This window comes from Pongo pygmaeus, chromosome 15, assembly GCF_028885625.2.
Source record: "Pongo pygmaeus isolate AG05252 chromosome 15, NHGRI_mPonPyg2-v2.0_pri, whole genome shotgun sequence".
In the NCBI taxonomy this organism is placed as follows: Eukaryota; Metazoa; Chordata; class Mammalia; order Primates; family Hominidae; genus Pongo; species Pongo pygmaeus.
This window is the reverse complement of record NC_072388.2, coordinates 92,510,778-92,537,717: the sequence shown is the minus strand read 5'-3', so window position 1 is coordinate 92,537,717 and position 26,940 is coordinate 92,510,778. Positions and strand designations below refer to the sequence as shown.

The 26,940-nt window shown below is 39.2% G+C and overlaps 1 protein-coding gene across 1 annotated transcript in view; it reads right to left on the bottom strand.

Moving 5' to 3' along the window:
- UNC79 (unc-79 homolog, NALCN channel complex subunit) overlaps positions 1 to 26,940 on the bottom strand; it is a 279,575-nt gene that overhangs the window by 208,253 nt on the left and 44,382 nt on the right. Inside the window, exons 4-7 of the mRNA XM_054447451.2 lie at positions 24,593 to 24,763; positions 14,608 to 14,700; positions 5,865 to 5,920; positions 5,053 to 5,182 (exon numbers count right to left, since the gene is read on the bottom strand). Coding sequence (XP_054303426.2) covers positions 5,053 to 5,182; positions 5,865 to 5,920; positions 14,608 to 14,700; positions 24,593 to 24,763 — 450 coding nt within the window. The remainder of the gene's footprint in view (positions 1 to 5,052; positions 5,183 to 5,864; positions 5,921 to 14,607; positions 14,701 to 24,592; positions 24,764 to 26,940) is intronic.

Sequence of the window (26,940 nt, the reverse complement as noted above, 5' to 3'; positions counted from 1 at the left end):
CACCACCACACCCAGCTAATTTTTTTTGTATTTTTAGTAGAGACAGAGTTTCACCATGTTAGCCAGGATGGTCTCTATCTCCTGACCTCGTGATCCACCCACCTCGGCCTCCCAAAGTGCTGGGATTACAGGCGTGAGCCACCATGCCCGGCCAATTTTTTCCATCTTTAAGGCCAAAATAATTGGAGCAGTTGTTGTTGATATACACTAATAAACCAAAAAGGAACAAACATTGTAGATCACCAAATTCTTGTTATTTGATCTTCTTTGTATGAGCTGTAAATATTCCTATGTTAACTATGTTTAGAAAATAATATATAATTCCTACACGTATATGTGAAGTTAAAATTCTGGTGAATTACTAACAATCATTAACCCTGTGTGTTCATAGTGATTCTTTAAACTTTCCTGTGTTTAACATCTTTTATCATAAATAGTTCGGAGGGGCCTTGTGTAATTACACACAATATGATCTTAATTGTAGTTTTTAAAGTTCACCAAAACCTGTAAATAAACCAAAATGTTAACAATAGTCATTTCTGGATGGCGGTGTTGTTTTTCCTCCTTACATATTGTTATAATTTTTCTTTTTTTTTTTTGAGACGGAGTCTTGCTCTGTTGCCAGGATGGAGTGCAATGGTGTGATCTCAGCTGACTGCAACCTCCGCCTCCTGGGTTCAAGCGATTCCCCTGCCTCAGCCTCCCAAGTAGCTGGGATTACAGGCACGTGCCACCACGCCCAGCTAATTTTTTGTATTTTAGTAGAGATGGGGTTTCACCATGTTGGCCAAGATGGTCTTGATCTCCTGACCTTGTGATTTGCACACCTCGGCCTCCCAAAGTGCTGGGATTACAGGCGTGAGCCACTGCACCGGCCACGTTACTGTAATTTTTCTATAAGTAAATTTTCCTTTTTAAAAAAAAATTTTGCTTTTTATTTTTTTTAATTTATTTTTATGTTTTTGAGATGGAATCTTGGTCTGTCGCCCAGGCTTCAGTGCAATGGTGCAATCTCGGCTCACTGCAACCTTTGCCTACCAGGTTCAAGGGATTCTCCTGCCTCAACCCCCCAGTAGCTGGGATCACAGGCTTGCACCACCACGCCTGGCTAATTTTTGTATTTTTAGTAGAGCTAGGGTTTCACCATGTTGGCCAGGCTGGTCTCCAACTCCTGACCTCAGGTGATCCACCTGCCTCTGCTTCCCAAAGTGCTGGGATTATAGGCATGAGCCACCACACCTGGCCAAATTTTTACTTTTTAAAGAGGAAATGCTGTAAATCACTGGGAAAACAAACAAAAGTTGCTGGTTCCTAAGAAAGCGTTTCATCTTTGAGATTCTAAGTTAATAAAATCCATACAATTTTCATTAAGAATATTTGGGGTTATAGTGCCATTTAAATACTGGTGATACTCTGTGGTATGTCTTGCAGTAGGCATTGCAGACAATTTCTAATGCTTTACCTAATGTTTAGTTAAAGAACTAAATTGAAAAAAGTGATGTAACACAGTTAAAGTAGAAAAATGTGGGGCTCAAATTCAATCTGTGCCCTTATTATTTGTGTGAATTTAGGCATGTTACTTAAACTGTGTCCCACTCCTCATCTGTAGAACAGAAATAGGACAACTGACTTCCCAACATTTTTGTAAGGTTTAATTGAGAAAACATCTGTAAAACCCATTATGGTGCCTGGTCCATAGATTGTCTTCAATTAGGAGAGGGCTAAAAAAAATTAGATAATATAATAAGCAGCTAAACAATGTCTGACCAGCAGCCAGTGCTGGATAAGTAGTAATCTATAGACCAGAATGATTTTTTTTCTGTGATCTTCTGTTTCCTACACAGAATGTCATGGTCTACTAGAATGGGAGTTTCAAGAGAGCTACTTCCCCAGTACCTAGGACAGTGCCTGGAGGGCAGCAGGCATCCTATAACAGACTGCTGAAAGAATGGAAGCATGAACGCATCATTGCAAGGATGGACTGAAGAATGAATGCCCTCAGACAGAGACATCTTGGTACACTAAGATGAAAGTTGCTCTGGTTGTAGTGGGCATAGGCTGAGCTATTTCAGTAAAGACAGGTTTGACTGAACCTTCTTTGGGCAATGGCCACGGGGATGGGTGGAAGTGGCTGTCAGTTTGCTGGGTTTTTGAGATGCTCTGAACAGGCAAATCTCATCAAGTGGCTTCTCCATCTAAAACCTGTGCCTGGCGTCCCTTTGCTGTTAGGATAAAATCCAAACTCCTTCCCAGGCCTATCAGCTTCTCTGCTCATCTCTGGCTACTCTCCTCCTCTCACTCCAATGTCTGGCTACATTGGACTTTTTCCAATTCCTAAATACTATCATGCTATCTTCTGCCTGCAGTACCTTCTGCCTTGCAACTCACACTTTATTCACTCATGCCTCACCCGTTTCTGACATCCAGTGTGTACATATCCTTCAGGTACCAGCTTAAATGTCACTTACTTGAGAATCTGCCTTAACAAATACCCCTTCCCAAACATGCCCACATCCCGGTGAGGTTAGAGACCCTTCCTGTGTGTCCCCACAGCTCTCTGTATTTGTTCTACTTTAGCACTTATTACCCTGTAAGGCAGTTTTGGGGTCTTTCCCCAACAATTAGAATGTAAGCTCCAAGATATTAATGATTTTCATGTTTTCTTTACTGCTTCACCAAGAGTGCCTAGAATAATGCCTGCCTAATAGTAGACACTCCATAATTATTTGTTCAATAAAATGAATGGATTTCCATGTCTAGATTGTAGTAAGTTCCATTAGACCTGGTTTTGTGTTGGTTCCTGTATTATTAACAGGAAGTACAGTGTCTGGCACAGAGTAGTTACTCATTAAATATTTATCGAATAAATAAATGTTATTTAATACTGATTATCCATTTATACTTCACGTAAGTGCTTATTTCAGGGATCAAATGAGAAGTAGTTAGTGTCAAATGTTTCAGTTTTTTCACCTTTTATTCTATTAATGCTTCTGTATGTTGTGCTGCTTTTACATTCCAATCCTTCACTTAGCAACACTCAAACATTTCTGCTATCTATGATATACAGCACCAACGATACGAATTTCCAATTTTAAAAAATTTACTTACTATCTACCTTCATTGTTTTTATTATTGTTACCATGTATTTTGGGTTTAGAATAAGCCCACCAAGGGCCACCAAAAGCCCAAACAACAAGTATTACTATCTCTAACACTTGATTTTAAGTCTTTCATCAGGAACGTAAATCAGACACCTGAATTCAGTTAAATTCCCTTGAAAACCACCTCAAATCACCTTTGTAAATACCAATAATGCGAACAAAAAAGTAGATTCTCAGAACATCAGTGTGCAAGCCTACAATAAGTTGGAGAAAAGTCAACCTTGCAAAAATATCCATCTCTCTCATTTTCAGAAAATTATACCTACAATTAAGTGGGGCAAAAAGGTGAACAAGGGCATCAAAAACTCCATTAGCCATAGGTTTCTTCTTTGATTTAATAATATATATACATAAACAACCTCCTAGGACCTGGAGGTTGTTGATTTGTTTGTTTGTTTCGCAGGATTTTTTGGTAGATACCTGTCATTATATTTAAAGTTAATGTTCTTTTCTCATTATTAATTACACCAAAATTCATTCACTGTTGAATGGCTGAGCAACCAGGCTATTGGGGTCATTTTTTTGTTTGTTTTTTGAGACAGAGTCTCACTCTGTCACCCAGGCTGGAATGCAGTGGCGTGATCTCGGCTCACCACAGCCTCTGCCTCCTAGGTTCAAGCGATTCTCCTGCCTCAGCCTCCCAAGTAGCCAGGACTAGAGGCGTGTGCCACCACGTCCGGCTAAAATTTTTTTGTATTTTTAGTAGAGACGGGGTTTCACCATGTTGGCCAGGATGGTCTCAATCTCCTGACCTTGTGATCCACCCGCCTAGGCCTCCCAAAGTGCTGGGATTACAGGTGTGAGCCACCGCACCTGACCTATTTTTTATTTTTTATTTATTATTATTATCATTATTATTATTATTATTATTATTATTATTATTATTATTATTATTATTGAGACAGAGTCTGGCTCAGTCACCCAGGCTGGAGTGCAGTGGCATGATCTTGGCTCATTGCAACCTCCTCCTCCTGGGTTCAAGTGATTCTTCTGCCTCAGCCTCCTGAGTAGCTGGGACTACAGGCACAAGCAACAAAACTGGCTAATTTTTGCATGTTGGCCAGGCTGGTCTCAAACTCTGGACCTCAGGTGATCCGCCCGTCTCAGCCTCCCAAAGTGCTGAGATTACTACAGGCATGAGCCACTGCACCCAGCCTATCGGGGTCATTTAATTTTTTTTTTTTTTTTTTTTTTAGACAGAGTCTCGCTCTGCAGCTAGGCTGGAGTGCAGTGGTGCGATCTTGGCCCATTGCAATTTCCGCCTCCCAGATTCAAGCAATTCTCATGCCTCAGCCTCCCAAGTAGCTGGGACTACAGGCACGCACCACCATGCCCGGCTAATTTTTGTATTTTTAGCAGAGACGGGGTTTCACCATGTTAGCCAGGATGGTGTACATCTCTTGACCTTGTGATCTGCCGTCCTTGGCCTCCCAAAGTGCTAGTATTACAGGCGTGAGCCACTGTGCCCAGTCTGGGTCATTTAATTTTTATTTAGTGCATGAGCTGGTGATATTGAAAGTGCTGCAAGTCTTCTTATCAGAGCAGAATCTGCTAGTTGGGGTTTCTGCTAAATGATGAGCAAATTTGCAGCATCACTCTCACTGCTCATCCCTGTGGAGTGATTAATGGTAGCCAGAGTTAAGACCCTCAGCCAGTGGTATAGCAAATGGGACTGAGACTTAAGGCAATTTGCCCTGATGCCATAAATGCTTTTGAAATTGATTTGAATTAATTCATCGTTAAACCACTTAGTTTCAGAAAGGATTTATGACCATGTCCAAAGGCATAGAAAATATAATCCGGCAAGATAAAAATATATGTATAAGTAGGTGAGGCCAGTGTGGCACAGGAGAAATACAGATGGGGCATCACAGGGCTCCTCTCCTCTTACCTGTGTACTGCAACCCCCTGTACTCGCTTATTGCCCCAGGAGGTTTTAAATTGGGCCAGTAGTGGAAAAGCATTTGCACAGCTGGAGGCTTCACTTGTGAAGGCCCATACGCAATCACATACAAAAGATCCTAAAGGAAACAGCAAGCATATTTTGACTTAGCATCATGAAATAAAAAGAAAGGTAGAGACTTCAACATTACCAAAGCAGTGAAAATTCTAATGGAGGGGTTGAGGTGAGTAATTTCCCTGGAATCTCATGCTTCATAGATTAGATCACATTAAAACATTATATTTTAATGATTTATTTATTTACTGGTCCTTCTGTAAATGAGCCCTCACAGGTAGAGTACAAAGTACTTTATCTTCTAACAAATTCATCTCTAATCAGATTGATGCTAAAGAAAGATTTTAGAATAGCATAAGACAGTTTGCCAAATACCGTATTTGAAAAAACATTTCCCTAATCACATTTCTTAAACATTCACATCCCCTATTTGAAAGAGGACACATTCTCAAGCAACCTTTCAAATTAAATAAAATTGTTTGTCATAACATATAATATTAGCTTAATTCCAAGAATAAGATACGTCCAATTACTTTATCCATCAAGACACGATGTTCTTAAAGTACCATTTCTGCTCTAAATGATAAATAATTAACCATTAAAGAAAGAATTTTAGGTTCTGCCACATCAAAATAATAGAACGTCAATAAATTTGACCTAAACAACAGTTTTAATATGTAAACAGTTTTTACTGTATTATACAAATTAAGTTTGTGACTATGGGTTAAATTTGACCCAAAACTTACTTTCCAGACTTCTTGTTTATATTTCATGAGGCATTCCAGTAATTGACAATGATACACTGTAATGTAGAAAATGTAATTCGTACATGAAATGTAAACACCAGACAAAACATCCTTTGGTATATATATATATAAGAAATTACTTCAATATGACTTTTCAGTCTCTAATCATTAAATTAGAAATAACTTCTCTCCATATATTCATACTTAAAAAATATCACATAAGCCCTTGACTTTATCAAGCTTTGTCCCAAGGTCCTTGAGAAGTATTTCATGCTTCATGTTAACAATGGAAATATTTTTAATGTCGGTAGTAATCATACATTCATAAAATAAACTTGTATCAACATAAGATCTACATAGGAAAAAAAACTAGCCCAACAGAATCATAATAAAAGCTCACATTTACTGAGCATTCATTATTTGCTAGATACCGTAGAAACAGCTTTATATGTGTTATCTCACAATTGCCATGGTGCAGTTAGGAAACTAAGGCTCAGTTTCCAACTTGCCCAAGGTTGAATGGATAGCAAATGACAGACTTGATGGATTAGAGTGTGGTTTTATAATTTCATCACCTGTTCCATCTTCTAGAGGAATTTTTAAAAGCTACATGACAGCAAGCTTCCTTGATTTGCATATCTTCACTTGGGGAACAAAGATACTTTCAACCTACTTAGAGGCCTTTTGATACCTTCCCTAATCTATATTCCAGGCCTATGCTGACATTGAAGCAGTTCACACTTTATTCACCAATGACCTCCATGTCATTCAATCCAATGGACATTTTTCAGTCCTCATCTTACTTGACTTTTCAGCCACATTCAGTAGTGCTGACTACTGTCTCCTTTTTGAAACACTCCTTGGCTTCATATGAATGACCCTCCCCTGTCACCTGTGGTGGACAACACTGTTGCTACTCAACTGCTATCAACACCCTTTTTTTCTTGTCCATTTGCCAATTGATATGGTTAAGCTGTGTCCCCACCCAAATCTCATCTTGAATCGTAATCCCCAGCTTTTAGGAAGAGACCTAGTGGGAAGTGATTGGATCGTGGGGGCAGTTCGCCCCATGCTGTTCCCGTGATAGTGAGTGAGTTCTCCCGAGATCTGATGTTTTCATAGAGGCAGTTTTCCCTGCACTTGCTAGCTGTCTCATTCCTGCCACCATGTGAAGAAGGTCTTTGCTTCCCCTTCACCTTCTACCATGATTGTAAGTTTCCTGAGGCCTCCCCAGCCATGCGGAACTGTGAGTCAATTAAACCTCTTTTCTTTATAAATTACTCAGTCTCTGGCAGTTCTTTATAGCAGTGTAAAAACAGACTAAGACACCAATACACAGACTACAAAAGCAAGATACTTTCCCAGAGCTCCTTGCAGCTAGAGGTGGCCATGTGACTCAGTTCTCGACAGTAAGAATGAAGAGAAAATCTGCTGGGAAGCTTCTGAGACATACTTTCTCCCTCTGACAAAACAAAAGAGGTACACCAGGAGACTTTTCTCTTAATGACTCTGCTTGATCCTATTACCTGTTTTGTAGTTATATGAGGTTATAATAACCTCCACAGTGGCAGCCTTCTTGCAAACCTGAGGGGAATTCCAAGATCTCAGCCCCCTGATATTGTGGAGCTATCTTCAGGACTTCCTATTAAGTAAACAACCAATGTGCTTATACTTTAAAGCCTCTGTCAGCCAAAGACATCTTAACAGATGCAACCTCTCTGTCTCTTTGGAGAGCTCATCCTCTTCCACTGGGCCATGATCTGTTGAAGTTTCTGAAGGCCTAGTCACAGAACCACTCCACATTTCTTTCATTCTCTGCCCTCCCCTAAGCAATCTCACACTCATACACAACTTCAGCAGCCATCTATATGCAATTCAGGGAAGGTCACTGGACACTTGTGTGTGGGCTCAAAGTTCATTAGCTCTAGTTCAAAGCTCTGTTCTGAGCTCCAGACCCATAATACAACTACCTAATTACCAGCTCCTATCAGGTGTCTCAAAGATACCGTGAACACAACACGTCTGAAACAGATCTCAATGTCTTCCCTCAGAGGCCTGATCTTCCTCTTCCAATGCCTCCTTTATCAGTGAGTAGAACCACTGTTACAGTTTGCATCTGTGTCTCCACCAAATCTGATGTTCAGTTGTAATCCCCAGTGTTGGAGGTAGGGCCTGGCGGAAGGTGATTGGATCATGGGGTGGGTCCTTCATGAATGGTTTAGCACCATCCCTTTGATGCTGTTCTCATGATAAAGTTCTCACAAGATCTGGTTGTTTAAAAGTGTGTGGCACCACGCCTGTAATCCCAGCACTTTGGGAGGCCAAGGCATGTGGATCAAAACTCCTGAGGTCAGGAGTTCAAGACCAGCCTGGCCAACATGGTGAAACCCCGGCTCTACTAAAAATACAAAAAATTAGCTGGGTGTGGTCGTGGGTGCCTGTAATCCCAGCTACTTGGGAGGCTGAGGCAGGAGAATTGTTTGAACCTGGGAGGCGGAGGTTGCAGCGAGCTGAGATTGTGCCACTGCACTCCAGCCTGGGCAACAAGAGCAAAACTCCATCTCAAAAAAAAAAAAAAAAAAAAAAAAAATATATATATATATATATATATATATATATATATATGTGGCACCTCCCCTTCTCTCTCTTCCTCCTGCTCCAGCCATGTAAGACGTGCTTCCCCTTTGCCTTCTACCATGATTATGAGTTTTCTGAGGCCTCCCTTAGAGACAGGAGCCACTATGCTTCCAGTACAGCCTACAGAACCATGAGTCAATGACACCTCTTTTCTTTATAAATTACCCAGTCTCAGGTATTTCTTTATAGCAGTGCAACAACAAACTAATATGACCACCATGCATCCAGTGAGTGCATCCAGAAACCCACTCTAGCCAATATGTTACCAAGTCCTATCAATTTTACTTCCTAAATAGCTTTCAGAAAGATCTGCTTATTCTTCAGTTTCAATTGTCCCTGCCTTTGAAGTGCTTAGGCAAATGCAATGACCTCCTTCCAGGCCAATCTATATCCAGCCTGGCTTCTTTTCAATCCGTTCTCAACTGCAGTGGGGGTGACACACACCACAGCCCACTCAAAGCCGTTCAGCAGCTTCCCATTAGATTTGGAATAAAAACAGGCCTCCCTAACAGAGCTCACAACACCCTGCATGTTCCAGCCCATGGAACTCTAAGTCTAGTGTCACACCAGGGAGCCCTCACTCTGAGTTCCAGCTACACTGATCCTTCAGTCTCAGCTGTTTGCCAGACTCCCCCGTGACACATGAGATTCCTCTTCCTGAACCACCTCCCCCTCCTTGTAGGCCTTGTTCACATTACTCACCCTGCAGTTCTCAAACCAAAGGTTACTTCCTCAAAGAAGCCCTCCTGACTTCCTCAATAAAAGTAAAATTTCCTTTTATAACATTTTATAGTATAACATACTTGAAGCACTTGTCACAAGCGAAACTTTACACTTGATTTTATGATTATTTGATTGTCTTCTCACCTCTCAGCCCAACCATATGATAAGCTTCCTGAGATGAGGATGGGGTCAGTCCCATGTCACTAACCATGGAGACCCCAGTGCCTAGCACATGGTGGATACTCAGTGACTACTGATTGAATGGTCGCTCTAGAATTGGAAATTTGGTCTTAAGCCATCACTGAATTCTCAAGCGCAGATGTTCCAAGACACTTTCTTGTACATAGTGTCTGCTGATCTCCACAGGTCTGCTATATGAACCTTGTTCAGAGCCGTCACTGACCCATGAACATACCTGGACAGTTCCTTTGTTAAAACAGCTTCGCCTCCCAGAATGCCCCCATTTACCTTATCAATAAAAACTCTGTCCAGCCAGGCATGGTGGCTCATGCCTGTAATCCCAGCACTTTGGGAGGCCAAGACAGGTGGATCACTTGAGGTCAGGAGTTCGAGGCCAGTCTGGCCAACATGATGAAATCCCGTCTCTACTAAAAATACAAAAATTAGCTGGGCATGGTGGCATGTGCCTGTAGTCCCAGATACTGGGGAGGCTGAGGCAGGAGAATTGCTTGAACCCAGGAGGCAGAGGTTGCAGTGAGCCGTGCCACTGCACTCCAGCCTGGGCAACAAAGTGAGATTCCATCTCGAAAAATAAAACAAAACAAAACTCTGTTCATAATTTAAAACTCATCCTTGGCCCAAGTGACACAAAATCTTTTCTAATCATTTCAATCCATACAGCTCCCTCCTTCTGATAAATTAACCCTGTCTAACATATTTATTTAGTACTCCTATGTACTACATTACATTGTTAACTAATGACTTATGTAAATATGCCTGATCTTCCCAATTAGACGTAAGCTTCATAGCAAGTACCATATCTTATGTTTTTGTGTGGTTTTCATAAGGCCTAGCACAGAGCCCTGTATATAGAAGGTGCTCAATGAATGCTGGTTACTTAAGTAAGGATTGTGCTCTATCCTTGATACACAATCAGCTAAAAAGACCAAGTTGCCAGTTGTGCTTCTTCCAATAAAAATTCAAACAACAGAACAATGACCTAGCACTTGGTCCCAGAGAGCCCCTGGTGGATATTGCCTCGCTTAAGTGCTTCCTATATCACAAGACTAGTTTTGGGTCCCAACTATGATTCCTGGTATACAGTAGCTGGTTATAAACATTTCCTCATGAACAAATGAAGATACAGATTTTAAAATAACAGATGCAACTCTACCTGACCACAGTAGTTTTCCAGTGAAATATTCAACTCAACATTCAACTCCAAGAAGAAAATGGCAAATTGTAGGGATTCACTATTTATTGAGAATTTACAATTTGTCAGTCACTAAAGTAAGCACTTTACATATATGTAACCCATTAAATCTTCACAGCAGCATTTTAAAGTACTGCAGGAAGAATTATTTCCATTTTATAGATGAGGACACTTGGTTTCAGGGGGTAAAAAACTTGCTCAAGTTCACTAACTGGCAATTTGCAGGTAAGCTCAGATGTAAATCCACATACGACTAATCTCAAAGCACCCTGCTTTACTACCCATCTAGCTTAGAAATTTGGGCCAAACTCTCATGATGAGCCTCTGATTAACTAGATTCCAAGTAAATGGTTTTATTAAGGACATAATATATAATAAATATAATATTTTGATTATTTTAAGCCAGACAGATATATAAAATATAATTTCCCCATATATATTTTCATTATATCTATATGATAATCATAAGAGATTTCTTACTTAAAGAATGCTACAGACTGAATGTTTGTGCCACCTCAAAATTCTTCTGTTAAATCCAAACCCTCTAATGTGATACTAGGAAGTGGAGCCTTTAGGAGGTGATCAGTGCCCTTATAAAAGAGGCCCCAGAGAAATCCCTTGCCCTTTTGTCATTTGAGGACACAGCAGAACGACAGCCATTCATGAACCAGGAAATGAGTTCTCACAGATCATCCAATCTACCAGCACCTTGATTTTGGACTTCCCAGCCCCTGGAACTATCAGAAACAAATGTGCATTGTCTGTAAGTCATCCAGTTTATAGAATTTTTCTTATAGCAACCCAAATGGACTAAAACAGAAAATTGGTACTGAGAAGTGAGGTGATGCTGTAACAAATAGCTAAAAATGTGGAAGCAGCTTTGGAACTGGCTAACAGGTAGGGGCTGGAAGAGTTTTGATGTGCAGGCTAGAAAAAAGCCTATATTGCCATGAATAGATCTTTAAAAGCAATTCTGGCAAGGGCTGAAAAAGAAAAGAGGAAAGCAGTAGAAAAAGCTTCAATCTTCTTTGAGAATACCTAAATGATCCTGAAGAGAATGTTAGTATAAATATGGGCAGCAAAGGTAATTCTGATGCGATCTCAGACAGAAATGAGGAACACATTACTGGAAAGTGGAGGAAAGGCCATCCTTGCTATAAAGTGACAAAGAACTTGGCTGAATTGTGTGCATGTCCTAGTGTTTTGTGGACAGTAGAACTTGTGAGTGATAAAATTGGATACTTGGCTAAGAAAATTTCTTAGCAAAGTGTTGAAGGAGCAGCTGGATTTCTTCTGACTGCTTATACTGTAATAAAATGTGAGGAGAGAGAATGATCCAAAGACAGAATTGTTAATCAAGGAGGAAGAAGAACTTAAAGATTTGGAAAACTCTCAGCCTATCTGTATTGAAAGGATGAAGAAGACTGTTAGGAAGAAAATGGGGAGAGTGTAGCCAAGGGACCATTTAATAAGATTAGTCAGCCATCTCAACAGAAGACAGGAGGTATTGTCCAAAACAATGGAAGAATGACCCCAGAGGCACGTCAGAAATCCTCTGCACTGCCCCTCCCATCACAGACCCAGAGTGCAAGGACCCTGGGGGAAAAATGGTTTCAGAGGAGAGGCCACCAGCACTTTTGAGACTTCAGGGCATGCCACTCCCTCACAAGGCACCTTCTTACATTGTAAAATTCAGTCCTATACTCCAGTGCCTCACTGTTCAGCTGCCCTTTGGGCAGAGCAGCATGCACTGTACCCAGCAAAGGCATGGGGGTGTAGTCACTTCCACCTAGATTTCAAAGGATGCCCAGGAGAGCTGGAACTCCACCCTGAGAGAGTCATGGGCACTGGACCCCAGCCTGCAGAGTGGGGCCCAGGAAGGGAACCACTGTGGGGACCAGGGTCACTGTAGAGAGCCCCCACCAGGGCAATGCCCAGCAAGCCATGGAGGCAGAGCCACGCAAAGCCTTAGGGGCAGGGTCTTGGAGGCCCAACCCCTACACGGCAAAGCTGCCATGCAGGGCCACCACCTCAGTGGGTCCAGAAGACAAAACTCTTACCCCAGTGGGTTTGGAAGGTGGGACTTCCACACCAGTGGGCCTGGAAGGTGGAGCATCAAGTCAAAGAAGGCAATTTTCAAACCTTAAGGTATAATGTAGTTGGGTTTTAGACTTACTTGGAACCTGTTACCCCTTTTTTCTTTCCCATTTTGCCCTTTTGGATGGGAATGTCTATGCTATGCCTGTCCAACCATTGTATTTTGGAAGCATATAACTTGTTTGATTTCATAGGCTCACAGCTGGAGAGGAAATTGCCTCACCCATATCTGATTTAGATGGTATTCACATGAGACTTTGGACTCTTGCGTTCATGCTGAAATGAGTTACGATTTTTGGGGCTATTGAGATGGAATGAATGTTTTGCATATGAGAATAACACGAATTTCGGAAAATAGGGTGGAATACTATAGACTAAATGCTTGTGTCCTCTCAAAATTTATATGTTGCCAGACATGGTGGCTTATGCATGTAATCCCAGTACTTTGGGAGTCCAAGGCAAGAGGATCACTTGAGGTCTGGAGCTTGAGGCCAGTCTGGGAAACATAATGAGACCTGTCTCTAAAAAAATTTAAAAATTAGCCAGATGTGGTAACACATGCCTGTAGTCCCAGCTACTCAAGAGGCTGAAGAAGGAGAATCGCTTGAGCCAGGGAGGTCAAGGCTGCAGTGAGCCATAATTGCACCACTGCACTCTAGCCTGAGTGACAGAGTAAGACTCTGTATCTAAAAAAAAAAATTTAAATTTGTATGTTAAACCCTAACCCTCAAAGTGATGGTATTCAGAGTTGGGGCCTTTAGGAAGTAATTAGGTCATTAGGGCAGAGCCCTTATGCATGAGATTACTGCCTTTATAAAAGAGGACCCCGAGAATTCCCTTTCCCTCCCACCATTTAAGGACACAACACAAAGATGGCCATCCATGAACTAGAAAGCAGGCCCTCACCAGACATCACCTCTGCTGGCACCTTGATTATGGACTTCCCAGCCTCCAGAAATGAGAGAAATAAATGTTTACTACTTATCAGCCACTCTGTTTATATTTTGGTTACGGCCCAATGGACTAAGACAGAAGATGACACTCCAAACTAAGAAGCATTCAGATTTTGAAATAAAAATTTTTTTCTCATTCTGAGTCAGAAGTTCAATTACTATTTATTACGTAATTAAGTAGATAGCAAAAAAAACACAGTGCCACTGGATTTGTTTACTTTCCAAATAAACATGAAATGAAAATAAAAATGAGTTTACATCTTAGCACATGTTTTGGTCAGTTTTCCAAAGTTATCTGCAATTATACTGACAAATGGAAATCAAACAGAGTAAATGTGAAAATCTGTCCAACATCACTAGTAATGGAAGAACTACAAATCAAAACAATGAGATATTAATATTCATCTGTCTAACTCTACACAAATTTTATAAGAATAATAATGACAAATCACAATGAGACAAGTACTTTCACATACTATTGGAAATATTGAAAATTTCTCAAGTCCTTTAACTCATTAATCCCTCTCTTGTTGGTTTATTCTAAGGAAATAATCAGAAATATAGTAAAAGGTTTATGTTTAAGGATATTTGGGTGTACTGGGGTAGCCAATTTACCAAAATATTAACAGTGGTTATCTTTTGTTCTTAGAATTGCAGGTGATTTTTATGTTTCTAATTTTACTATTTCTGTATACTTATATTCAATCCATTTCCAGTCAACGTCTAAAATTGTGTCCTCAAATATTCTAAAAATATCACTAGCCTGCAGGATCATTGCTAATAGCAATAGGCAAGATAAATTGATTCCAACTCAAAAGTCTGTTTTCTACACATCTCCATGATGATGACATTCTCACATGAGAACATCTAGCCTGCTTGTTTGATGTCTTGTTTAATTATTGGCACTAGAATTAGTCAAACCATTCCAATTTCCACTTACCTGGATTGGATGTGTACTGCATTGCAATCATTAGCATGGATGATGCAGAGAGGTTAACATGGGCAGGTACACCTTCTCTCCTTGAGGAGCCCACTGCAACCAAGAGTTCTTTGATTAGACACGATTTAATCTCTACATATACCTGTTACTTTGCACAGAGCATGAGAGATAAGAAGGAACTTTAAAAAAAAAAAAAAGCTCCAATAAAGCTAATGGAAGTTTTGTACAAATGAAACCACAAAATGTGTCCTGGCATACAAATGCTACAGTTGTCATCTCCATAGGAAAATTGAGTGAGAATCTATAAGGAGACAGAACAGTGCCAGAAAGTGATGTAATGGCTTTATCAGAGTTGTACTTAGATAGGATCTCTACCCCCATGATGCTTGTATTTAGATGGAAAAGAAAGAAAAAACAGAATCCTCTGTGTGCCCAAAGATAAAGACATATTGAAGGGTACCCCAATGAGAAAATGAAAAGGAAAGGTTTTTAAACTCAAATTGAATGTATTAATTTTTAGAGATGCAGATGAAATAATAGTTTAATTATAATGTATAACATAATTTAGTTACAATACAAATTCTAAATCACATATTATAAAAAATAATTATATATTAATTTAAAAATTTTCAATTTTCACATATCATTAAACAGTTTCATTCAAACCTTCACATGTAACTTCATCATCAATGTCTTCATTACCATGAGAACCACTTTTTTAGTTTTCCAGAGCTTACCATCTTCATATTCATCTGAGTTGTTTGAAATAAAGCAATTTTTGAATCTGTGAATAACACAGTTGCTGGGCATTTTATCCTACACCAACAAGCATCAAATCACAGAGCAAATTGGCTTCTCCAAAATCCATCTTATCGCTGTATAATCATGGTCTCCACTCACAAAGTGCTTTTAAGACATCTTTAAGTGGCTTGTTTAAGATGACTTCAAATACCATATTAAATTTCTTTGTCTCTCATGTTTAAGAGAGTGTATCCGGTCACCCCTTTAAGTATTCAAAAGTAGCACTGATGGAAGTCATTTGGGGAAATACATTGTCTCCCAAGAGGATTTCCTTTCTTTTTTTTTGTTTTTTTTTTTTTCTTAGACAGTCTCACTCTTGTTGCCCAGGCTGGAGTGCAGTGGCACAATCTCAGCTCACTGCAACCTCCAACCCCCGGGTTCAAGCGATTCTCCTGCCTCAGCCTCCCCAGTAGCTGGGATTACAGGTGCCCGCCCCCACACCCGGCTAATTTTTGTATTTTTAGTAGAGATGGGTTTCACCATCTTGGCCAGGCTAGTCTTGGGCTCCTGACCTCGTGATCCACCCACCTCGGCCTCCCAGAGTGCTGGGATTACAAGCGTGAGCCACTGTGCCTGGCCCCGAGAGGACTTTCTTATTTCAAACACAGTAATTGAGAGAGGACCCACCACAGGAGAAACTTTATTAGGACTCAAATATAAAATAAATTCCTCTTTTCTCAGGGAAAATTGCAGAAGTAGAAGAAACCTCGCCTTACACTTGGGCTTGTGTGGCAGTGTCAAGCATGAACGGAATGGTGTGCAGAGAGCATAAAACCCTCAAAAAGTCAACCCTTAGATTTCTAAACATAAGACAGAAGACCACTGCCACGGGCAACAACGAAAAGCAAATAACCTCAAAATCTGCTTTATTTGATTTTATATTAAAGTACAATAGGGGTGGATTATATCTCACCTACATCCAAAAAGGGTAAGATAACTTCTAATAAAACACATGTATAATAGAATCATCAAAACACTAATAAAAATTTGTCATATAATAAATCAGAGGAGATAAAAAAAATGTAACACAATTCTTTTCTTTTTACATAAAGGAATTTGGGCACCAAAGTAGACAGTGGCCTTTAAAACAATTTTACAGAAATAAACAAACAAAATACATCTATCACTAAGTTCCATTTACTTAAGCTGGCTTTTATTAATCGCTTGCAGCTAGGCAGCTGCTAACCCAGCTGCCTAAGCTGGTGATACTCAGGGAGATAAACTAGTTTGGCTCCACAACTTATTAATAAATAAGTATTAATAATTAGACAAAGATTGGAGATCAATTCACTGCTCTTAGACATCAAGTTGATTAATCAAATGTGATTAATCAAGAAAAAAGAACTTTCAGCCAAATGCTAAGGAACAAAGTGCATGCTGCTCTCAAACTGTAGCCAAGGAGCTTGTTCAAATTCAGCTTCTTTGGGGCCAAAGAAGATGCTTCTGGAGAGTCAGCTTGGAAACTACATGTTTCCAGGAAAGTACCTGTTTAATTAATAAGCACATCAGGTGATTCTGATGCAAGCTGGCTTTGGACCACTCTTTGAGAAGTACTATTAGAGGGATGAGAAATAAGAAAGAAAACGCCCAGTAAGGTGTCCAGGGGCAGGAAGAATAATTGCACGCCCTTTGCCCTTTGTTAAAAAAAAAGAGAAATTCTTGTCTCAGACGTATTCAAGAAATACACACACACACACACACACATATATATATATTCTTGTTTTGGGACAAGCGTTTCACCTTTGTTTAAATTCATCTCAAACTTTTTAATAATATGCATTTAATAATATGTATTTCTCAACAATGAAAACTGCTATTAAGGAAGGCTGAGAGTCACTGTAAATGGAGGCCTTTAAAAGTAGGAAAGATGCCCACATGTCTCAGATGATTTAGGTGAAGTCTATTTGCAGAATGGCCCAAATGGCTCAGCCACCTCTGGATGTCCCTCCTGTTCCTACAAATCCATACTCTCCCTCAAGAACGACCAGCCAGGAGGCCAAAAGCATTCCCTTGGCTCAAGCCCTAGAAAATTGGCTTCAATGCTTACATAAACAGACGGTGCCTTGCAATTTCCTAGCCTTCTAACAGACTGAATAAAATCATTGCAATTCTAATTTAATGAACATGCACAGGCACACATCATTTATTGAATCTTGTTAAAAAGGCATGATGTAAACAGATGTGCAGCTTGTCCCCATGAGGGTGTAAAAATCCAAGACTATAAACAATAGAAGGGAGAAGATAATTAATCAAAATAAGAAAATTTTGCATTTAATATTGTGCTCAGGAAATACAATTAAAAGTTCTCAGTCCTATTCCCTATCCTCCCAGCATCACCAGAACAGTCATTACCATGATCTCCTCCGTCCAGGAATAGTAACAGTGCCTTAATATGTTCCTGCATTTTGTAGTTCTGAATGTATTATTATGTACAGCTCTTATATGACTATCATCCAAAAGAGGAATTATATAGGAAAAGCCATTTTATGAAAGAGAGGTCATCAAGTTATTTGCATGACAGCACCAACCTAATCATTGGGACTGCAGGCCAAGTCACTTGATTTCATAGTTAATGCTCTAGTCACTTATTAATTCAACAACTTTTTTGGTCAGTACTTCCTGTATACTAGACATTGTTCTAGGTCCTGCGGATACAGTGCTAAAGACAGACAAGTCATCATTAAAAAGTCAGGAAACAACAGGTGCTGGAGAGGATGTGGAGAAATAGGAACACTTTTACACTGTTGGTGGGACTGTAAACTAGTTCAACCATCGTGGAAGACAGTGTGGTGATTCCTCAAGGATCTAGAACTAGAAATACCATTTGACCCAGCCATCCCATTACTGGGTATATACCCAAAGGATTATAAATCATGCTACTATAAAGACACATGCACACGTATGTTTATTGCGGCACTATTCACAATAGCAAAGACTTGGAACCAACCCAAATGTCCATCAATGATAGACTGGATTAAGAAAATGTGGCACATATACACCATGGAATACTATGCAGCCATAAAAAAGGATGAGTTCATGCCCTTTGTAGGGACTTAGATGAAGCTGGAAACCATCATTTTGAGCAAACTATCGCAAGGACAGAAAACCAAACACTGCATGTTCTCACTCATAGGTGGGAATTGAACAGTGAGAACACCTGGACCCAGGATGGGGAACATCGCACACAGGGGCCTGTCATGTGTCGTGGGGTGGGGGGAGGAGGGAGGGATAGCATTAGGTGATATACCTAATGTAAATGATGAGTTAATGGGACTCCAACATGGCAGCACACCAACATGGCACATGTATACATATGTAACAAACCTGCACATTGTGCACATGTACCCTAGAACTTAAAGTATAATTAAAAAAAAAAAAAAGACAGGTCTTTGTCCTTATGGATCCTAGATGCTAGAGCTGTGTTACCTGATATGGTGACCGCTAGTCACACGTGGGTATTTAAATTTAATTAAAATTAAATAATATTAAAAATTCCATTCCTCAGTCTCACTGGACACATTTTAAGAGCTTAGTAGCCACATGGGGCTAGTGGCTACTGGGCAGCACAAAATTTTTAATGTTTTTATGGAACATTCCATCATTACAGGAAGTTCTGTAGACAGCGCTATTCTACAAGAAAGGGCAAACAGGTACTTGTGGCAAAATGGAAGCAGTGCAAGAGAATAAAGAGAAAGTGATGGAAGGTCCTGTTTTTGCCAGAGGGTAAGGAAGGGCAACTTGAAAGATGTACTTGAGCTAAAACCTAAAGAATGTAGGAAGCAAATAATCATAAGACCATTTGGGAGAAGGACTTTGAAGACAGAAAATATAGCATGGAGCAAAAGCAAAAGTGTGGTGCATTTGTGAAACTGCAGAAAAGCCAAGGCTCCTGGAGCAGAGTGAAGACAAGGAGATGTAGTGATTGAAACAGGAAGGTAGTCAAGGGTCAGGTCATAGAGGGCCTGTGAGCTAAGGAAGGGCACTGAATTTGATTTGTAAGAGTGATGGGAAGCTAGATGGTTTTGCTGAGGGAAGTGGCATGATCTGATTTACATGTTTGGAGGATAGCTCTGGCTTTTTGATGGAGAGCAGAAGGTAGGAGGGCTAAAAAGGGAAGTGGGGAGACCAGTTCGGAAGCTACTGGACTGGCCCCAATGAGAGCTGGTGGTAAGAAGTGGCCTGAATGGGGATATACTGAAATGAATTCCACTGGCTTTATACTTGTCTAAAGGGTGAAGGTAAAGGAGACACCTGGAAGGAAGAAACACATTATGGTGTAAGTTTTTCAATGTGACAGAACCTGTATTCTGCCAATGTGACAGAATACATTCCTGTATTCTGCCAGACTGCACTGCCTGGATTAAAAAGCGGTCTCACCTCTACATGGGCCTCCTACTTGTGTGAGCAGAGGTAATTGTGTTCCATGAGATAGGGTTTAAGCATAAGATGTCCATGCCTTCAGAAGGGCATTATCAGTTAAACATAAAGGGAAGACCAAGACAATGTGACCTGGAAGCCTACACAGCATTAAAATATTTGCAGAATTACAGATTAATGAACAGTCATGGACAGAATGCCCACCAACACTGTGGAAGTGGTCTGTCAGATTCTATGAATCCAAAAACTGCTATAATCATTATTTTTATTATACAACAAACTCTAGAAGAAAAAGTTCCCAAGCCCCAGCAGATGGCCTCTTACCTCAAGCAATATTTAAGATGATGAAATCTCAGGACAATGTGTGAATTTCAACTAAGTATTGGAATGAGTTGCAATGGGATTTAACATGTCTGTGATTTGACTATGCATTTGGCCTGATATACATGTGCATAACATCACATGATATTTAAAGGCTATTCTCATACATTATTCCATGGTCTTCACAACAAACATGGGATGTAGACACAGGAAGTTATCCTTAATCACCATTTCACAGCTAAGGAAACCAAAGTTCCATGAGGTTAGGAGATTTGCCAATAGTTGAAGGATTATAACTCAGCTCTTCTGGATTCCTATTTCAAAACATTTCCCATGACTCAGCAATAAAACTCTCAAAGTATATAGGGAAACCTATCTTAGAAAAACAACCAGTAGCTAATAAAACAGACTGCATATATTAAAGATTATTTAAATATCATCAATATTTTGCATTTTTACTGTTTTTTCTATGTGTTATTAGTCTTTGGAAGGTTATAGAAACATAACATGCACCCTCTGTAGTAGTAGGAATAGAACAAAAAATGGTAAGTCACACAACTGCCTTTAAGATAATGCCCTTAAGATTTAAATGAACCTTTATTTCCCCTGAAGGTAAGTGACTTTTTGAGAAAATTTAAGGTGGAAAGGGAACTAGATGAGACCACATAGTCTGGGATACTAGGATACGTCAGAATAATCTTAAGCAATTATATCTTAAGCTGATATAATTGTTCAGCTTTATTATCATCTTTACAATAACATAGCCTGCATCACTCAATGTTCACTTGGAATCAGCTCTTTCACTTCTCTGCCAAAGCCATCATCTCCCAAACCTCCATATTTCAATTCAGTCCACAAATCACAGATCCTTTATTGGAAAAAGAGAGGTTTCCATGGTGACATGCGAATGACTTCCTCAAGTCTTTGTAACTCCTTTAATATATTTTTTATAAACAAGGCATATTGAGCACATTTGGAATAAAGAGAAATATATTTTATTTATGGAAGGAGTTAAAAAGAAAAGCTATGTCAAAGGGAAATTTCACAATAAGTAAGTTGAAGTTCGCTCTGCAGAACCTTAAAAGGACTCATTCTAAAGTAAAAGTCCAGCACTTGGTTTATTGACAAGGCTGGTAAGGAGGAAATCTCTGATATACATGCTGGCCTCTTACTCTGAAGAGTTGCAATACCTCATTAGGTCCACTTCAAAGATCAGAACTTTATCTTCTAGGTCCTTAATGATAGAATCATTTTACACCTGAAAAGCAGTTCATGTTTTCCATCTGACATTAGGAACACCACACCAAAAAGCCTTTTTGTCTTAAAGCCTTTATCAAGTACTCAGGACATATAATATCCTTCATCCTAACACCTCAGTCCTGAAATAAAAATATTCTGCAAGAAGTTATGCACTCTTGTCTTGTTTTGGTCACAATTTCTAGACACCAAAACAACTACCAAAAAAATAGAAAAACATGAATTCAACACACAGACACACATTCTCACATCAGTCCATTTTAACATGATTAATCTGAAACTATATCCTTCTGGTTTTGGATCTGTGTCTTTGTATACTCATGAAATAACAAGTACAAAGGAAACACCTGAACAGTGTAATCGTATTTGGCTGTAAAGGTTGGTACTACAATTTATTTTCAAAGACTTAAAGATGACAAATATTGGCTATTATTGAACCACAGGAATGATTATGAGAAAGGAAAGTCAAAACTAAGAGACTAAAACCAGAGCAACAAAATCAACACATGAAGTAGACCAACAATTGGGTTAGAGGACAATACGTGCCTCTTACATAAAATAATATTGATGTTACTTAAACTAGATTTAGTACGCCGAAGTAATCTTCAAGACTGAACATTTTTTTCAAACCCCTTCTTTATAGTTAAAAAAATGGGACCTTGGGGACATGAAGTGACTCGTTCATGCCTTCAAATAAATGCCACGTTACTCCTCTAATAAACATTAAAATATACACAAATTTTGTAAACTCAACTTACTATTTTAGTCTCAGTTGCCAAGGTTCGTACATTTATGTAAGTTAAGAATTCTAACATGACTACATGACATGTTTTGGGATCTGTGTTTCTAATTAAATAGAAATTAATAATCAAGTGTAAAGAAACAAATTGTCAGCTATCACAATACTTGATCAATCTTAAATGTAACTTCAGAGGCCTGATATTTTCAACACCTCTCCCATAATTATTAACTTATTCCTAAGAAGGAGGGATTTAGTGAATTAGATTAATTGTTAGAAAGCTACAGCCTCCTCATTAATCCCACCATCGCCTCCCAGCACTTTGGAGGCTGAGGCAAGAGGATCACTTGAGGCCAGGAATTCAAGATCAGCCTGGGAAACATAGTGAGACTCCATCTCCACAAAAAAATTTTTTTAATTAGCTGGGCATGGTGGTAGAGGCCTTCACACCCTACTTGGGAACCTAAGGCAAAAGGATCACTTAAGCCAAGGAGTTTGAGGCTGCAATGAGCTATGACTGTGCCACTGTACTCCAGCCCAGGCAGCAGAATAAGACCCTATATCAAAAAAGAAAAGAAAAAAAAGGGAGAGAGAGAGACAGACAGACAGAGAGAGAGAGAGAGAGAGGAAGGGAGGAAGGGAAGGAGGAAGCCAGGTGCGGTGGCTCACGCCTGTAATCCCAGCACTTTAGGAGGCTGAGGCGGGTGGATCACCAGAGGTCAGGAGTTCGAGACCAGCCTGGCCAACATGGCAAAACCCTGTCTCTACTAAAAATACAAAAATTAGCTGGGTGTGGTGGCTTGCGCCTGTTGTCCCAGCTATTCGGGAGGCTGAGGCAGGAGAATCACTTGAACTCAGGAGGCAGAGGTCATAGTGAGCCAAAACTGCACCACTGCACTTCTGCCTGCGTGACAGAGTGTTACTCCATCTCAAAAAACTAAAGAAAGAAAGAAGGGACAAAGGGAGGAAGGGAAGAATGGAGGGAGGGAGAAAGGTAAGGAAGGAGGAAGGAAGGAAAGGAAGGAAGGAAGGAAGGAAGGAAGGAAACAGCCTCATCTGTTATGCTTCAAAAAACCAAAAATTCTTATGCCTAAGTTTAACAGCTAACATTACTTATTTTAAAGATATGACTATGCACTTCTAAAACTATATCAAGAAATGAGTACTTGTCAGTAAGAACAAAAGAAGAGAATGATCAAATATTGTATTACTTGAATGGTATGATCAGTCTGCTAATTTTTTTGAATTGCTATATAATTTAGGGAGAAGTCAAACTCTTTGCTGAAAGACAAGAAAAGTACAATTCCATAGCTAACATTAAACTTGATTGTAAAAATAAGCAAATGTAGCTCAAAAGATATATATGGTTACCAATTGTTATTACAGAGCAACAACTTTAATAAGATCATAAGTACATAAAATTAAAATGTGAATAATGATCACTAGAAGTTGAATGTAACCAACAAAAGTATTTTTCTAAAACAAGAGTTGAGAGAAGGAGAGAAGCAAGCTGACACTTATTGCATACCAGGCATTGTGCTAGCATTTTACCAATGTTCCAAGTTAACCATCTTAATTATCCCACAACTTCATGAGGCAGCTATTATTATTATTATTATTTTATAGGAAAGAAGCAGAAAGTTGGGTAATTTGCCTAAAGTCATATAGCTAGTAAGTGGAAGAGCTATGATTTGGATCCAGACGTTTGACTCCTAAACCCACAATCTTTTTGGATTTCCCACTGAAACATAGATTAATCCATAATCCATTTCTTTAAAAAATACTTGAAAACGATTTTGATCATAAAAACCATAATGCAATATTTTTTTCTCTTTGTGTGCATGTCTGGAAAGCCTGTAAGATTAAGTCTACAGAAGTGAAACAGGATTCAAATCAGTTTTATGTTTATAATCATACATTGCACATGACTTGCAAGCTTTAGTTTTTTTCAGTGTTTTCATAAATTTCGAGTCACTTTATCATCACGATACCTCTATAAGGGAAAGCTGATGGGTTCGTCACTCTGTAGATTATGTTTCAACTATGTGAGCTGCCCAGATTAGAGGCAGAGCTGGGACCAGAATTTACACATCCTGACTATCTAATGCTCTTTCTATCAGATCCTACTGCCTTCAAAGCCAAAAGATAGGAATTTCTGCATCTGAGACAATACTTTCCCCATCTTTTTTCTAAAGTGGCAAAAGATACTGTAATTTATACACAGGAAATCTAGACTGCCTTGATATGTTCTTTTTTTCTATTCTATAAGATCAAACAGTCTGAATAAAACAATTCTAAGCCTTAACGCCTTTCATTTCTTTGACTTTCACCATAACATCCATGCTAAAGTGACTGAATTTAAATCATAGCTCCTGTATATATCAAGTGATTCCATTATAATCTTGAAAACCTAGAGCCTATAACAGCAAAAGCAATTTCCATTCATATCATACATAAAAATAATCTAGTATTAGGTAAGATTGGACTTACATATAGCCATTGGTAGAAAAGATGTGCTAAGATATTCAATGATATCCTTGTGCAGAAATGGAGGAAAGGTAGCTAATGTTGATATCATCGTGTAGGGCAAAGTACTCAGAATATCATCATTGAGAAAAGGTAGCAAACATGTAGTTGTATAAAATATCGACTGTCCAAGATCTACAAAACAAAATTGAGTAATCAGTCACTGAATATTTTGCAATTAACAAAATATGCTAACTTTACATTTTAAGCTTTAATGAACTGGTTTAAGTTATAAGTAACTAGTGCTCCGTCCCTATTAAGTGTTATGAAACATAATGTTTGATAGGGTACTATGTATACAGTAATTGGTCAATAAATGACTGATGAATGAATATGTTAAGAAATATAAATATCCATTACATGCATTTTTCCTCCACACTTTCTCAATCTTCAATAATACTTGGTATTTGTATTACTACATTCTACACAAGATAACTGAGGCACAAGAAGTTAGATGATTTGCCCAATGGAAGTTTTAGAAAAGTCAAGGGCAGTATCAGAAATAAAACTGGGCTATTTCTGCTCCATCAATCAAACCATCTGGAGTGTCGGGCAATGAGGTAATTTGCAACCTTCAGCAGAGCAGCAATTTCAGCAAGCACCAAACAAGGGAAGCCGTAAGCTGGTGCTACATGACCCTGTGCATTGAGTCATCAATGATTATGGGAGGAAGTGCTATCTAATAACAATCTTTCTAACAACATCTTTAAACAGGGATCATAACAATACCTACCTCACTTCATTAGAAGGATTGTTAGGAGGTTTTAATGAGATAAATGTAAAGTCCTTAGCATAGCACATACTGTGTGCTCCACAAATATTAGCTGTTATTATTAATATTAACAGTTACTATTATTATTACCTGCACAAGAATAAAAATAAAGGAGATGCAACAAAACCATAACTATTTAGTTTTAGAATGCATGTAGGCCAAATCCCATTACACTAAATGTACATTTGTATATTCCTGGACTTCCCAAAATATAGGCCATCAGCCAAGGTTTGATGATGAAGACTTTGATCACTTTTGTATTCATTGTAACAGAAAAGTACTGGACTCTTCTTTGTTTTGCAGCAGATGTACCTTCTTTTGATTCCTAATGTTATTTCTGATTGTCGTTAGAATTAATATGCCATCTTAACAGGCACATCAGCTAACAACAGAAAGGATGTGGCCACAGTGCACACTAGAGGGCCAGAGTCAGTCAACCTTGAGCTCAAATGAATGAAATGGAAAATCCACAGGTGTTTTACTAAGAATTAACCGAAGCTGTGCATACAAGACACCTCAGCTGCTTTTGCTGAGCCTTTTAGCCTAATTACAGAACATTAGCACTGAAAGGAGCCCAACTGGAGTATTTTTCATATAAGGAAACTGAGGTCCAGAGAGAGGTGATTGTTCAGGATCACCTGAGAGTTAGCAGTTGAACTGTGACAAAACCGTTGCCTAGTGCTCTTCCTGTGCTCCACCCAGACCCAGCAGCAAGACACAGTCTCCGGTCTTAGGGCAGCGGCTCTCAAAGTCTGTGCAAAAGAAGCGTCCACAAGGATCTTGCTAAAAATTCAGATCCTCAGGCCCCACCTCTCAGTGATTCTTAGTCACAAGTCCCCGGGTGGGACCAGAATTCCATGTTACAAACTCCCTCGGTGATTCCGATGTTTTTCAGACCATGCTTCAAGAAACAATGCCATATTGTTTCTCTGAACCATTCATTAGATTGATCTACTGAGTTTTTTCCTACCTTCTAAGCTCTATCATGCAGAACAAGAACACGATAGCTAAATAACAATGTCACAAAGTCACAAAACAGCCACAGATACAAGAGCAAAAATACAAATCATCTCCCCTGAAATCGTCACAATTTACACATTAATTGCAATTATACAGATTGCAATTTACCAAATTTAATGTCTATCTTAATCAAGGGGCTTTGAAGATAACGGGCAGCTCCCCTAACACAGTGGACCAACCCAGGACCAAGCAAGTCCCAGGTGAGTTCAGGACTAGGAGTCATGAAGGAGACGCACTGACAAGCTCATCAGCATAGTAAGCTCTGGCAATCTTATGTTCAGAATCCTCTCATTTAAGTTCAGAGCTGGCAGAGAATCACAGTAGAAGTGGCTAGGCTTAAGACGGCCACAGAATTATACAAAAAGCAACTTTACGAATTTCTATACCTTTTACATTCACCATAACACAGAATTGTAAATGTAAGAAAAAACAAATCCAATAGTCATTATTTCATCATTTTTATCTCAGTAGATTTTTAAACTTTTAATATTAAGAACACGTTGTACTAAATAAACCATCA